The sequence below is a fragment of the Temnothorax nylanderi genome, unplaced genomic scaffold (assembly GCF_030848795.1).
Source record: "Temnothorax nylanderi isolate EJ_2023f unplaced genomic scaffold, tnyl_v1.0 TNYL_tig0076_pilon, whole genome shotgun sequence".
NCBI classification, from domain to species: domain Eukaryota; kingdom Metazoa; phylum Arthropoda; class Insecta; order Hymenoptera; family Formicidae; genus Temnothorax; species Temnothorax nylanderi.
This window is the reverse complement of record NW_027249138.1, coordinates 173617-187722: the sequence shown is the minus strand read 5'-3', so window position 1 is coordinate 187722 and position 14106 is coordinate 173617. Positions and strand designations below refer to the sequence as shown.

The 14106-nt window shown below is 44.5% G+C and overlaps 1 protein-coding gene, 1 non-coding gene and 1 pseudogene across 4 annotated transcripts in view; 1 reads left to right on the top strand and 2 right to left on the bottom strand.

Moving 5' to 3' along the window:
* The window catches only part of Ets96b (Ets96B), a 104631-nt gene that overhangs the window by 3032 nt on the left and 87493 nt on the right, over positions 1 to 14106 (bottom strand). For 2 of the 3 annotated variants that reach the window (XM_071709315.1, XM_071709316.1), the window contains 5 exons: positions 8749 to 8860; positions 6389 to 6442; positions 5509 to 5568; positions 3137 to 3281; positions 2828 to 2958 (listed from right to left, as the gene is read on the bottom strand). In XM_071709315.1, coding sequence (XP_071565416.1) covers positions 2828 to 2958; positions 3137 to 3281; positions 5509 to 5568; positions 6389 to 6428 — 376 coding nt within the window. In that variant the 5' untranslated portion in view covers positions 6429 to 6442; positions 8749 to 8860. Of the gene's footprint in view, positions 1 to 2827; positions 2959 to 3136; positions 3282 to 5508; positions 5569 to 6388; positions 6443 to 8748; positions 8861 to 12654; positions 12862 to 14106 lie in introns of those variants that run through there. The other variant, XM_071709314.1, reaches the window with a different exon arrangement.
* On the bottom strand, positions 6171 to 6243 carry Trnak-uuu (transfer RNA lysine (anticodon UUU)). The gene has a single exon. It is a non-coding gene; the product is annotated as a tRNA-Lys (tRNA).
* Positions 6826 to 7411, top strand: LOC139774274 (uncharacterized; annotated as a pseudogene).

Here is a 14106-nt window from a genome sequence, read left to right as displayed (position 1 = left end):
GAGATCGCGTAACTTCAAATTGTTTAGAAAAAGAAATAATATGCAAAGATGCGTCTGCGACGATTGCTAAGTTTGTTATCACGGTATTAAGACTACGAGAGGTCGCGTCGCCCTAGATTGATATGAAACACGTGCATCCGAATTATCTGCTTTTTTCATTGGAATCAATAAGCTTCCGCGAGCTCGAACTTACATGTAACGAGATGTGTCGGCAGAGAAACTTGATGGAAAGGTCATCCGCGTTTCGGCGAACGTAGGACGAATCTCGGACGGGGAATCGGAAGGGAGCCGAAAGCTCTGGGGCCAATCTGGCATTCTCTCGAAAAGCGAAGAGAGAGAGAGAGAGAGAGAGAGAGAGAGAGAGAGAGGGAGAGCGCGCGGCGCCAGGGGGTGGCGAAAGGGGTTGACCTCAGCCTGCGAGCCGAGCGCGGGCCAGAGGCTTTGCGGGTGGTTTTAGATTAAAATTAATCGCGAGCTGATGAAACCGGTGGCGATGTACCACCACCGAGGGAGGCCGGAGAAGGGTTGAATTCAGGACTGGTCATAGGGACGGCGGAACACGACGGCCCGGCGTGGCGGCGGGGTGGGCTCGGCTCTACGGAAAAGAGGATGGCTTCCACTCTCGTCCACTCTCAGACGAGGAGAAACGCGTTTTGCCCGCTGCTCTTCCTCCCTTTTCCATGCTCGCGCTTTCTCTCTCTCTCTCTCTCTTGCTCTTTCTCCTCTCTTCTGCCTCGCTGATCCTCGAATTCCGGCATAGTGCTCCGTTAATAATGCAAGCTCTATTTTCCACCCACCTGACGAGCGCGGCGAGACCTGACGAGCTCGCCTTGTCCTTTCCCGAGCGTACGGGAAAATGCTCGTTTTGCGTATTCCATCGTCGCGCCTGTATACGCTTCTCTTTTTCTGCCGGCCAAAATATTTATCGCGACACGTGAATCAAAGATAAAGCCGAACGCGAATGGAAGTTTCGCTCGGCGAATTTTCCGCGAGAGCGCGGTGACTCTGCGGGCAGAATAGACCGTCGCGATCTGTAATCCACGTAATCCTCTGCTCGTATTAATTAGTGGAACTGTGAAACCAATCGGTATCCATTAACCGGTTATTACTATTCCGCTCTCGTCTCGCTACTATCGCTCTCCGAATTGTTTGGCCCCTCTAAACGAGATGATCTCGATTATCTCCTTTTTTAATCCATACCTTTTTTAAATATTTTTCTGTCGGTACTGCCGTTCGGATATTTAACGAATTTTTGCGATACGTTTTTACGCGAATAATACAATAAAGCGTACACTACGCCGCTTTGATCGATGAATTCATTTGATGTATTTTTACTTAAAAATAAATAATACCGAAATATTCAATTATTTTGACGCATAAAACGAGACGATTTTTCCGTTTGGAAAATAAATTGGGTGATCGTAAGTAGATTGCGGGATATCGATACGGGCGATAGGGAATGTATCCTATTATTAACCTAAACTACGTGTAAATAATTAAAACGGCTTAATGGTAGGGAGAATTACGCGAAGAGAAGCACGAGCATAATCCCAGGTGACTTGGTAGTAGGCGGGTAGTATCGCGTATACAGTGTCGAGCCATGGATATATAGCGTAACCGAGTTCCTAAAGGATTCGGCTCGCGATTCTATGTGTGCGTGAATAAAGGAAGACTAATCGGTCTGATTACAAAGCATGAGCTTGCAACCCCTCATCGACTCTACCTTTTATGGACGGGACGAGTGGCGGCCGGCGGTGGGTGGCCGATGCGTATTTTCGCTTTTGCTTCACAGCCTATTAGATAATGAGCCTTTCGATAGAAAAATGATAATTATTGTCACTGAAATATTAGTTAATGGCCCGTCTTCGTGATTGAAATTTAATAAAACGAGATAACTTACATGAATGATTATTCATGTATTATAGGATTTACTTGTACCTTTTTAGAAGAGGATTAGCGATCGTTACAATCAACAATCAACACTCAAGTTCTTGAAAGATAAAACTTTCTTAATTTTTGCTTTAACGAGTAACAAAAGGATTTCTGGAGGAGCTCGAGCTAGTAGTTACTAGAGACATTGTTAATCTTGCATCGAAAATCTTCTCTGCACTGCACAGGTCACGAGAGAGAAAGCTCTCGACTTACATTTTCCCCCGGGAATCTCCAGCGCCTCGCGCTCTTTTCTTTCTTTCGGTAACTTTTGCTGGAATCTACAAGACGCTCGCCATAGCTTTCGACTTGAAAGCATCGTTTAATTATTCAATTACGCATGCTCAGTCACGCGTGAGTCCAGTGTATTAGTCGTGTGCCTCGCAACGGTCATAGGAAATGTTGGCTCTTATACAAAAGTAGTCGTTACTTTAGCAAATGTCTCGCAAAATGGCACATGCAAAATGCAGCGTATAATAAATACAAAATAAATATAATCTCTTCAACGAAGACGTTCTGCAGTTCTGCACGCTCCTCGTTAATTCGCTGCCGGTTTCTTGAATTTTTGTTATCACATGCATTTTAACAATCGCAGAATATACGCGAGGTACAATTAACAACGGCGCGGACCGATCATTATCGATGTAGCCGATGGGGCCCTCAAAGAGCTAATCGGAAGTCGACTCGATTAATGGACAGCGGTACCCTCGTTGTACCCTCCGATTATTTATGGACTCGAATCCATGGGGTGGAAATAGCGCCACGTGGATCCTTTTATGCCGGGATTTGTCACGGCGATGGATTTTCGTGCGGGGATAAAAGTCAACGAGTCGCGCGTTTTTTTCTCCTTCTCGATACACGATACCGATTAAGAGCGTGCCGTCGCCGAATCTCTTACCGTTCTCCTGAGACGTTGCGGATGATATGTTCGTTATGGGAAGCGGATCCACGTAGCTTCGGTCCGTCGGTTCTTCCTTCACGGCGACGTCCTTCGTGCTCTTATTAGCCGGTCCGTTTATCTTCCGATTCCTACGAGTAACACGTAAGATTTCGCTCTATACAATTTCGCAGATTCATAGTTTGACGGTTTGCGCGACATTTCTCTCTTATTCGCAAGGCAGTTACGTTGTATAAAGCGCCTTATAAGTCGTTCTATGGTATTGCAAAAAAAGGGGGGAAAAATCAATCGGGCTTCTCTCGAACTTACCCGAAGCAACGGTCCGAGCTGATTTCGAGGAAATCACTGTTTTGACCGTGCGCGACTGGTACCGAGGTAGACTGATACTGGGGATGATAATTGCCATTGTCGCCATTTCTCGTGCAATTGCTCGACTCTTGCTTCACGTTCGCACCTAGAGCAAGTGAAACGACTATATGATATCGCGATCCATGGATCCTCTCGCTTCGTACAATTCTCCTTTTATCGCGATATTAACGACGCGATCGGGAAGTGACTTTTACGACAGTCTCGCAGGCTTCTCCCTACGCCGCATATCGTTACTGTTTACCGAGTGCGTGGCGCACGATCGTTTTCTTCGGACTATTCATAGTCGAAAGAACCGGCGGGGCGTCAGGACATAACGGCGCGTGTCGTACCGGAAGTAAAGACGCATCGCTGCAGCGACACGTGAGAGGGAAGGTGGGGTCTAATGGGGTGCCGACGATTTCGCGAGGGCGAGGGCTGCGCCCCCGATAAATCAAACAGACTCCCGGGTCGTGGGAAGCATAAGTCACAAGCCTCCGGCAATAATTGTATTTGTAAACATTGGAAGTTTACTGATAGGAAGAAGCGCGTCGGTGCGCGCCAGGGTAGATTGAATTATCTCGGCGTCGCGTATCGTCCGCGAAATCTCGTAATAATGATTTTCGATAGTGGGTTCTTTGCCGTGCAGCCAGAAAAATGAACCGTCGAGGCGCTCGCACGGTCTTCAGGATTTAATAATCGTAATCTTCACATTCTCTCTAGCTAAAAGAAACATCAATCTCTTTCCAAAGAGGAACACTTCTTATTAAACCAAAAATGATAGGATGTTCCGCCAATATAGATTAACAATAATAAGAGGTTTTATTTCGACTCAATTGGCTATATACTTCTTATTAAGTTCTCAATATTGCTCGTTAGTTGAGTCTAAACCCGAGAAATTTAGGAGCACCCATGTTTAACTTAAAGATGTCAGATGCTCGCGATGTTTTACATAAAGGCCTATGGCTGCGAGTACATACGAGCATGTATCTCCTCCTAAATGCGTCGCAAGCTACATATAATATTACGCGGAAGATACGCGGCCTGGGAATTGCGTGTGCGCGCGTGCGCGTGTGCGTGTGCGCGCGCTCGCATGTGTGCACGTTGGATGCGCATATAGACATTAGCTAGCCCCCGATTCCCTCTGGGTGTTTGCCCGCCCGGTTGAAATGTTCGACGATACGTTTGTTCAACGCTGCTCGACGTTGAATTACACGTATCGTGCGTCGCGAATTTTGCGAATAATGTAAACTGCGGCCCGGCCCGCGCGCTTCACGTGGAGCTTCGAAAAACGCGTCGGGAATGTGCGGCGGCGGTCCGATTTCTGCCCGCTTATCGTAATGATCCGCGAAAAAGGCGCGGCGTATCGATAGCGACGTCGACAGGGGGCGGGGGCAGGGGAAAAAGAGCGAAAAAAAGAAGGAAAAAGACGGAACGAATCGCCGCTGGCTTAATATAAAGTGCTTACTCGCGTAATCCGATATCGATGATCGCCGAGGCGCCCCGTGTTGATTCTTTCCGCTCTCTACGCTACGCTAAAAAGAACTCTGCCCCGCGGGCGTCTTCTCGCTGGTTTTTAATAAAGGACCGATATTGCGCCCCGCCGGGCTGTGATTTAACAGTCGCGATTTACGTAGCGGGGAAAATTCGTCGGACGGGTTCCCCGTGCGCGTCGCTGTTCGCCGAACGGGCGCAAAAAGGCCGTGGCCGAGCGGAAAAACCGCAACCGCGCGCGCGGAAAGTGTCGACGACTAATTAAACATGCAACGTGCGGTGTGTACCGTGTCGCTAATTGACTCGCCGATTACGCAACAGTTACACGAGCGGATGAACGGGTCATTCGATGAATTAAATACGATCATTCCTGATTATTCGCAAAAGTGTTCTCTTCATTTCGCTTCCACGGACGTTACCGCGCGAGTTTCAATTCTCGGCTCGACTCGGATCGCTTTATTTTTCAGGGCAGGCTGCCGGGACGTCGGGCGTGCGTCTTCGAGGAGAGGTCTAGACGCTCCGGAGAACGCGCGGTAACAGATTTTCCAAATCAATTTCGAGGCCGAGCCGACGCGCGAAACACTTCCGTGCCCTACACACGCCGCGACTTCAGCGGTGATTTCAGCGGAGATTGACATCCTGCAATCCTGTTCCGCGGATTCCAATCCCGGGATTTATTTATCCGGGCGAATTATCAGACATCGCCGTATCCACGCGACGCGGCTAATGCGGCGCGCTATCTTTCCGCAATAATCGATCGGATTAAACGGTATGCAGGTAGCCGACACAAACGGCTCGTGAACGCTTATGAACGGAGCGGAACAATGAAAATGGGCGCTTACTCGACATCTGATGGAACTCGGGCACGTATTGCTCGCTGTCCTCGGTTTCGGAGCTGCTACCTGTGCGAAGGGGGAAATTTTCATGTTAGCTCATTTGTGCGACCAATTGAACAGAAATTACATCTGCCGCGGGTGGGAGCGTAAAAAGAAAAAAAATTCTGCTTTAATATCTAACGAAAATATCGAGCTTCCGTCCCGCGGTAAAATCATCCCCCTTTGATCATCCGTTACATTACGTCCATCGCGTATTACATCGCAGTTGGGCAAGGTAATTAAAATTAATGTTCCGAGCGAATAGTGGCTGCACGTAATTATCTTCGCTGGCGGCTTAGGGCTTTAATTTCATGCTACATCTCTAAATTCTAAAAATCGATACCGAGATTTCGCGACTTTAATGACATTCCGATTTTTAGTAAATCTCATCAAGTCCATTTTATCGGCGTTATTTTATAAAAACTATAATTAACGATGTAAAAAAATTTTCAACAATTTTGCTTGACGTTATTCTTATACCCATATTCTAACGGCTTGATTTGTATCTAACAATAAGAAACAAAAGTTTTCCCATAATCGTTATGCGTATTATTGAAATTTAATAATATGCAACAATGTCATTTTTGTTACAAACGCTTTTGGAGCAAAAAAATATAAAAAAAAATAACCGCCCGAACAGGGACTCGAACCCTGGACCCTCAGATTAAAAGTCTGATGCTCTACCGACTGAGCTATCCGGGCTGACGTTTTCGGTAGACTTAAGCGCATATTCAAGTCGCATTTATGCAACGTGCAATGGATAATTAAATTATTATTATAGTAATTAATTGAAGCACTGTAAAATATGCGTATGCGATGGAAGTAAAATTTAGATTAAAGCACTCACCATCTTGCAACCAAGTTTCTTGCCTGTAGCCTTGCGGCATAAACAACTCGCTCCCTGTAATCAAAGTTAATTTTTCGAAATAGCATGCATCAATTAATCGCGCTATTGATCGCGAGATAAAGCAAATAATGGGCGGGAGAGGAAACGCAAATACATTTGTTTGTGTATAGTGGACGTCGAGCGGTGTTTGCCGTAAATTGACAGGACACGCGGTGCGCTTCCGTTATTTTTAATTAATTATCGGTACGTTCGTGTTTATGTGATACGATTCGATATAAAAAAAGAGATGATTCTCTGATATCTATCGCGGTCGGAATATCCGCCCTCGACGGAAAGAAACGCGGCCAGTCCGAATCCGCGAGAGGACAAAGGGTGCGAGTGGCCGCGAATGAATCAGAAGCAAAAACAAACCCTTCCGCGTGAACGAGCGCATAAGAATGCCGCCGCAGAGAACTGGGGTTGCGTTTAATGGGCCCCCAGGATTCGCCATGGGTAGCCACTCGGCGGTAACCTCGTTTCGTTCCACGGCAGAATCCAGTCCGACGCGAATCGAATCTACTTACTTACGTCACAGCTCATTGCTCGAGTGTAACGATATTCTCCTCCGCAAAGACACTTCGAGCGTTGTCTTTGGATGTCGCACTAAATCCATGTCGCTCGCAACGAATTTACGATCGCGGTGCACACATTATCAATTACTTACGAGCTCTAAATGTTGCAAAAAAGTTTTTTTTCATGACTTTGTCCTATTTCTTATGTTGGATTTTTCTCTAAAGTCATCAAAATGCAAGAGAAACAAAATAGAAATTGACAGAATACAGAATGCGCGGAAAGACTCGAATCTAATTAAATTTTTTGTCATAGAGGCGGAGAAATCGTTACAATGTCGCTTCCAGATATGCAGAATGTGAAAAGATGAACGAAAGAGAGAGAGAGCGAGAAAGAGCGGGATGGAAAAGGAGAAAAATCGGGGAGCGATCAGCGGTACTTTCATCCGTCGCGGCGGCGTTTCAATATTTCTGAATCGTCGTGTCGAAAAGTGGATCGAGTCGGTGGGGAGGGGACGTAACGCGATTATGATAGAGAAATTGCGGCATTATAGGCAGTGATTGAGTTAGACGGAGGTGGTCCATCCCGGGCGAGCGGTGGCTTCACGCCGTGGCATGCCAATGCTAGATATAAAGTGTCAATCACTGCAGCCAGACGCCGGCTGGGGTTGTTCGGCGACTCTCCACGACGAGGATACCAATGGGGGGATGCGGGTTCCACTGCGAGGACACCCCAGGGAAGGTTTTTGCGGTGATAACACGTCACTTATTGAATCTCGTATCGGGGAATTGACGTCGCGTTTCTGGGTCAAGGCTGGGACACTACGCCCGGAAGAAGAAACGTCGTCGCGAAAGAGGACGAATTATCGTGACACTATAATTAACCCGTCGTATCGGCGGCGGTTGAGAGAACGTTTCGCGACTCGTTCTAAAATTTCTGTATCTATATCTCAATTAAAAGAAGCAACATTTATCAGATAAACGCGATGGCTCTTAAAGTAGAAGATATCATCGTTGATACCATCGTTGATTAGGGGGAGATCGAAGAATCAAGATATCGGACTTTGTATAAATTGATGCCAATACTTATCGATTAAACTTTCGTACATTTTATCAGAAACGCAGCGCGTTGCGCGAAATGTTGACTAACTATTTGGAAAACCTTTCGGACAGAGTAATTGACGAGAAGTACCCGGGCTAGATTGTCTCACGATGCAACCGCGTCTCGCCGCGACCTTTGGAAAATAATGTCGTCGTTGATGCGACTATATAAAGATATCGACTCGACTGCCTGCGAGTGACAGGCTCTCTTCGGGGGGTATAAGCTCAACCCTCCGCCTCTCTCCTTGCCGGCGCTTCGTTTCGGGGTACACGTCCCCGCACGTGTTTCCTAAACGTGCCCCTTCCTATGTGTGCGCTTCTCCTCTCGCGGTCTACACGACGGTCTTCGTGTATCGAAAGCCTCGCCCGATGGAAACGCGACGTCTCCGAGCCGCGACGGTATCAAAGAGCTTCAAAGTCGAACGACGGGGGAATCGAAGAATCGACCGGTCTCCGCTCCGCTCCTTTTCCCTTGATTACACCCTCGCAAGTTCGTTAAGAACGTCTAGTTAAAACGTTAAAAGTGATTCAGATATTTCTTCATAGATGCACTTTCTCTCAGAAAAACAAAAAGGTCGAAATGGCACGCGTAGAAAATTTACTGCAGGCTCGCGTGAATATTTCTCTTCGTCGATACGCGTTTTAATTGAAAAAACGTCAGGTCGTGATTACAATTAGCCGAAATCCTTCATTAATGAAAATTCCACTCACCGGTATGCAGCTTTTCATTGTTCGCGGCTTGAGACACCGGGTAGTTACTGGGACAATAATCGCTGGCCACCGTCTGAAGCGGCTCGGGCAGTCTACCGAATCCGTTTCCGGGCTGGAAACACAGGAAAAAGAATCATGGATCAGCGTAAGATATAGAGATTTAATAATATCCAAATATGTTTCCGTCGAGAAATATAATCGCATCGCCAGATGGTCGGTATTTGACACATGTTTGGTTCTGATATTGTGAAATAAATATTGGACGAATGTGAAAGAGAACGCGAGTAATTTCAAGAAAGTGATTGTGAGGCTGCGAGCTCTCAATATAGGAGCGCGAAAGACACAGTGAGAAATAGAGGGCGAAGGGTAAGAGAGGCGGCAAGAGAGGAAGACATCCGGTGAACGATTGGACGGTTTCCTCCTTGCGGGGCAATCTAGTGGTAAACTCAGTTACCGGTTTTGGGAATTTCGATAACGTAGACGTTGCCTTTGACTCCGTGAAATTTGACTTAGACTACGGGAACACAAGACTACAAAAAAAATCTTACGCGAAAGACTATGCTACTCGGGAAAAAACTGTCACGTGGGGGGGAAATTGAATTCATAAAGTGATAAAACAATTAAAATGTCAAACTATTCGTAAAATATTGTATGTCATTTGTATCGTACAATTTCCCACGTTGGATATTTCTGATAGAAAGTATATTGATATTAACGAGCATCCGGCGGAGTCACGCTGCTCAAAGTTTCATTATTTGTTCATAATTTCTCCTCGAGATTTTCCTTTGATCGCAATTAATCGTCGTCCGCAATTAGTTGCCGCGATGGCACGGCGCCTGTAATCCGTGCGCTTCAACATAAATTTTAATTACACTCACTAATACCGCCTTAAATGTTTAATACGCCTGTCAATCCATTATGTATATATATTTACTGGCGCAAAAACGATTCGCGAGACACGTAGAATATTTCAATCGCGCACGAAACAAGCGTTAACATTCTATAATCTATACACATTAATTTAATAAAAAATAAGCTTCAAAAATACTTGCGCTATAATTAATTTAAAAAATCTTCAATATATTGAATGTAATATTTAATAAATATACGGACTTGATATTTCAATTACATAATTAATGCGTGAAAATTATACTGTATTAGAATATTTATAAATAACGTAATGAAAATTATGCTGCTTAATCGTTTTTACGATTAAAATAATATTTTGTCAGGCTGATCCTCCAACATATCGATGCTTTTTTGTCCAACAGGATTTAACAGCGAATTGATCAAGCAAATGATGCGTAAGTGCGGGAAGGCGCAAACACGGGAACGCGTACCATTTGATGTCTCGTGGCCTTTCCCAGCGGATGTCGTTTTAGACGAATGCGCGCGGAACATTCGGCACGCGAGTTTATATATGCGCGCGTTTATGCCTCTCTCGTGAAAACGAGATACCCACGACGGATCGGGGGAACGCCCTGTCGTTCGCGACGGGGTTACCAGGGGTCCCGGCGCGCGGCACCCCAAATCTACGTTCTCCACCCTCGTAGTAATTGTGCACTTCGGTTCGGTTTATAATAAAGTCATCGAGCGAACGACGCGTCGTCAAACTGTATCCCTTCCGTGATCATCCGACGGATTGGGAAGCTAGATTTTAGAGATGAGGCATTGAGACAATGATAAACGGTCGACAAAAAGTGACTTTCAGAGGGAGAGATCAAAGATAAATTTGAGATTCTAGAATTCGAGTGAAAAACATGCCTAAACGACATATAAATCGTTTTGAAATCCAGGATTGAATTCTATTCATGTCTTGTGTGGCGGGGAATGCGAAAAACCTTTTGAAAAGAGTCAGAATGCGACATATGACATATACGTAAAATATATATTAAAAAACGCATACATCAAAATACGTGCGTAAAATTACAAATATAATTCTATCCTGCAATATCTGTGACAGGAATTAAAAATAGTCTAAAGTAGCCATTTTTAACAATCCATGCACGTTTCGTCTGCGTTCCACTTTGACCAGCGGGCAGATAAAAGGCGGCCAGAGCTTCTTCTGCTAATTACGTGTCGATAATGGCAAGGACGGTCAATTTTATCAACCACAGGCGAGAAGTCGTGTTACTTGGCCAAGAAAGTTTTCCTGCAGCCGTCTTCCTACCCTTAGCGGCCGCGAGGATAATGACGGTGAACACTGGGAAGGCGGACAATGCCCGAGAGGGTGCGAGAGGGTCAGTATGGAAGAGATCTCGAGATTAAAGAACGCGTCGTACTGTGTCGAAGTTTATCAGCTAATTGCTTCCCACTACACGTCGCAAAGATCGCGCTGGAAGGATCAAAATTTTTACTTTCGTTTTCGTACCGTAAGCAATAATTAAGTACTCCTTTACATCGATCAAAAATCGATTTAATTATGAGAATAGCGCTCGTGGCAAATATATACGTATTGTAAAAATATATTGTATCATTATCATTTTATTATAAGACGAACAGAATTAAAATGATGATTGTGTGAGTGTGTGGTACCGTTACCGTTTGGTTTAACACCAAACTCGTCGAGAAGTGAAGTAGGTGAACAGCTAAACAATCAGCAGATAAACAAGCCAGCACGGGTATCTCCACACACGCCCCATCCCCAAGAAGGCCACCCCTAATCATGGGAAACTCGAGTGGTGACATATGCTATCTCTCGCGGCAGTCAATTAAACGGCGCCGCCCGATCCGACGGTGAAGCGGGGACCGCGTGTGGGAATCGGCCGATTTTTAGAGTCAACAAACATAAATCAAGTACTCGCCCAGTCATCCCCTCTCCCGTGTCGCTATATCCATTGACCACCCGCGGGTCCCGCGCATCGTGCCGTCACGGTGATGGCACGCACGTACGCACGTACGCACGCACGCACGCGAGGGATAACGGCGACAATTACGTGTTTAGAGGACACAAAAGGGGTGGCACCCGTGGGACGAGCCATCGGAGCGTGGAGGCGCGTGCCGCGGCAATTCGCCACCCGACCGAGCGATCATCTCTCGAGTGGCCGCATTGTACGCGCGATGACCCTGGACCTCGTGCCGAGGACTCCATTGTGTCGGCCCCGAGGAAGTCGGACACGGATATCCGTATCAAACGGAGCTGCTCTTAATGCGGCGACGTTTAATGGGTTTAAACACCTTCGCGACCGACAACGTACTGCATCTTCTTGGATGCTGTTAATGTAATGTAGTTCCACAAGTTTAAGCTGATAAAAAAAAGCATTAACAATGCAGCCGAATTTAATTGTAACTAGATAAATATATCGATCGCGATCTGACCTGTTTTCTTGTGTCCATTTTATTTCTAGAATAATCAAACATGAAATAATTTCTCCTAGCTTTTGACTATTCTATTTTTGACTCACTGTTAGTGAGATAGTCGCAATTCATGGCGCGATGAAAAATGAGTTTTTTGAGATAAATCAACAAACAAAAATCATCATTTACACAGTTTCTTTTCTCAGATACGATCTTGTAATCTTCCTATTACCGATCTAAATTTAGAATGAAAAATATGGTAATGATATTTAGATGGAAAAACATATAAATATGATTCAAAAACAATTATTTTTTAATACCATATTTCTGCTTGATTCAACATATTAACGAAAAGAAAGATTTTTAATATAAGTTATCTACTTATTTATCTCTACATCTTGGCGCGTACGACAAAGGTAAATTAAATTAATAAAATGTTATAAATTCAACTAATTTTCTGAGATGCTAAAATCTTCAAATAAATTAGCAAGTATTGTTTTTTTTATCAATAAAGAACGTAATAAATTCGTCAATATATTATTAACGAGACCTTTGTAGTCCAATGCGAATCCTTTCCTTCAAATAACAAATAAATTTTCAGCTACTTACTAAGCCCGCCAATTCCGTTGTCGCGGCAGGCACCTCCTGATCGGCAAGATTCATCATAACTTCGCGATTTGTTTTGTCCCCGCGATTTATCGCTATCGAACCGAAAATTTCTCACTTATCAGGACACACAGGATCGCCGAGCCGAAATTGCGAATAAACGCGCAATCGAATTCGCGCGACGCGAGTCTCGTTGATCGCTACTGGTGTTACAGCGCGAAGATCGAAGATAGCACTGAATCGGGTGATTTGATCTCGGCGCGAACAGAGGGGTGAGCCACCCTCGCGGCCGGAGCCGGGGGGTTGTCTCCGAGCCCCGGTGTACGCCCCCAACGTGACGTAGAATTCAGTCCTGCGCGTATTTCGCCTCCTTGCCGACCACTGCCTAACCGGGTGCTGGGCGGAGCCTGAAACTCATTGGCGACATACGAGCTCACGATCAACGAGGGATGATGCTGCAGCCGCGGACCTCCACGCGAGAGAGGACCACGGGCTCTCAGCTCGAGCTCCGAGCAAATTCGATTCGATCGCCATCGAGATATTCGCGCGCGCGACTAGAAATACGTTTTAATAAAACTTTAAACCAGCCTGGGCCAACGTGAGCATTCCAGCAATTCGGACTGGGATAAGCTCGTTAAGGAAACGTTAACTCTCTCCTAAAGCGTACACGTCGCAGTCTTTAGAAATCTTCGCAGATTTAGCGTTTCTTCGCAGATTCTTAGCGAAAAATACTGTACCTGTGTTCCGATAAGTTTTGTACACGGTGAACTGATCAAAAAATGTAGATACAATTACAAAATAGCAAAATATAAAAATTATATCCATAATTTTTCTTTCACTTTAATACATTAGAAGTTACAAAACTGCATCTAAGAGAAACGTAAACGATAATCTTTGTTTCTTGATTTATTCCAAAGTAATATAATTTAAATTTACTTCGATCAAATCAATATGATTTCGAAATTAAATAAAAATTGAACTATTTCTTTAATGAAAGATTATTAAATTCTCTGCTCAAAAAAAGAGGATCATTCGTATACTGCTCGCAGAAAAGACTTGTCGCCTCAAGATTTCATTGACAAGATAGGCTTTTATTTTTTTAGATGTTTAGCGAAATCAAGAGTTTATAGGCGTAAAATATAATAATCTACATCTGTATATACTATGTTTATTATTTAATATGTTACCTATATAAACAAAGAATAATTTATGGGGATCATCGAAAATTTATATTTTGTTCACAATTTTATTTTTAGTTGCTATTATATAGTTTAGGCACAATTTTTAGGATGCCACGAAAAATTAACAATAATTTCGTAGATTTCGACTTTATTCCTCAAAAAGGAAAATAAAACATTATGCACATTGTATGTATTGCAGCCGAACTAAGCGATACTGGTTTTTGTCATTTAAGCTTACAATCAGCATAAATAATGTTTCTATTATATTAGTATC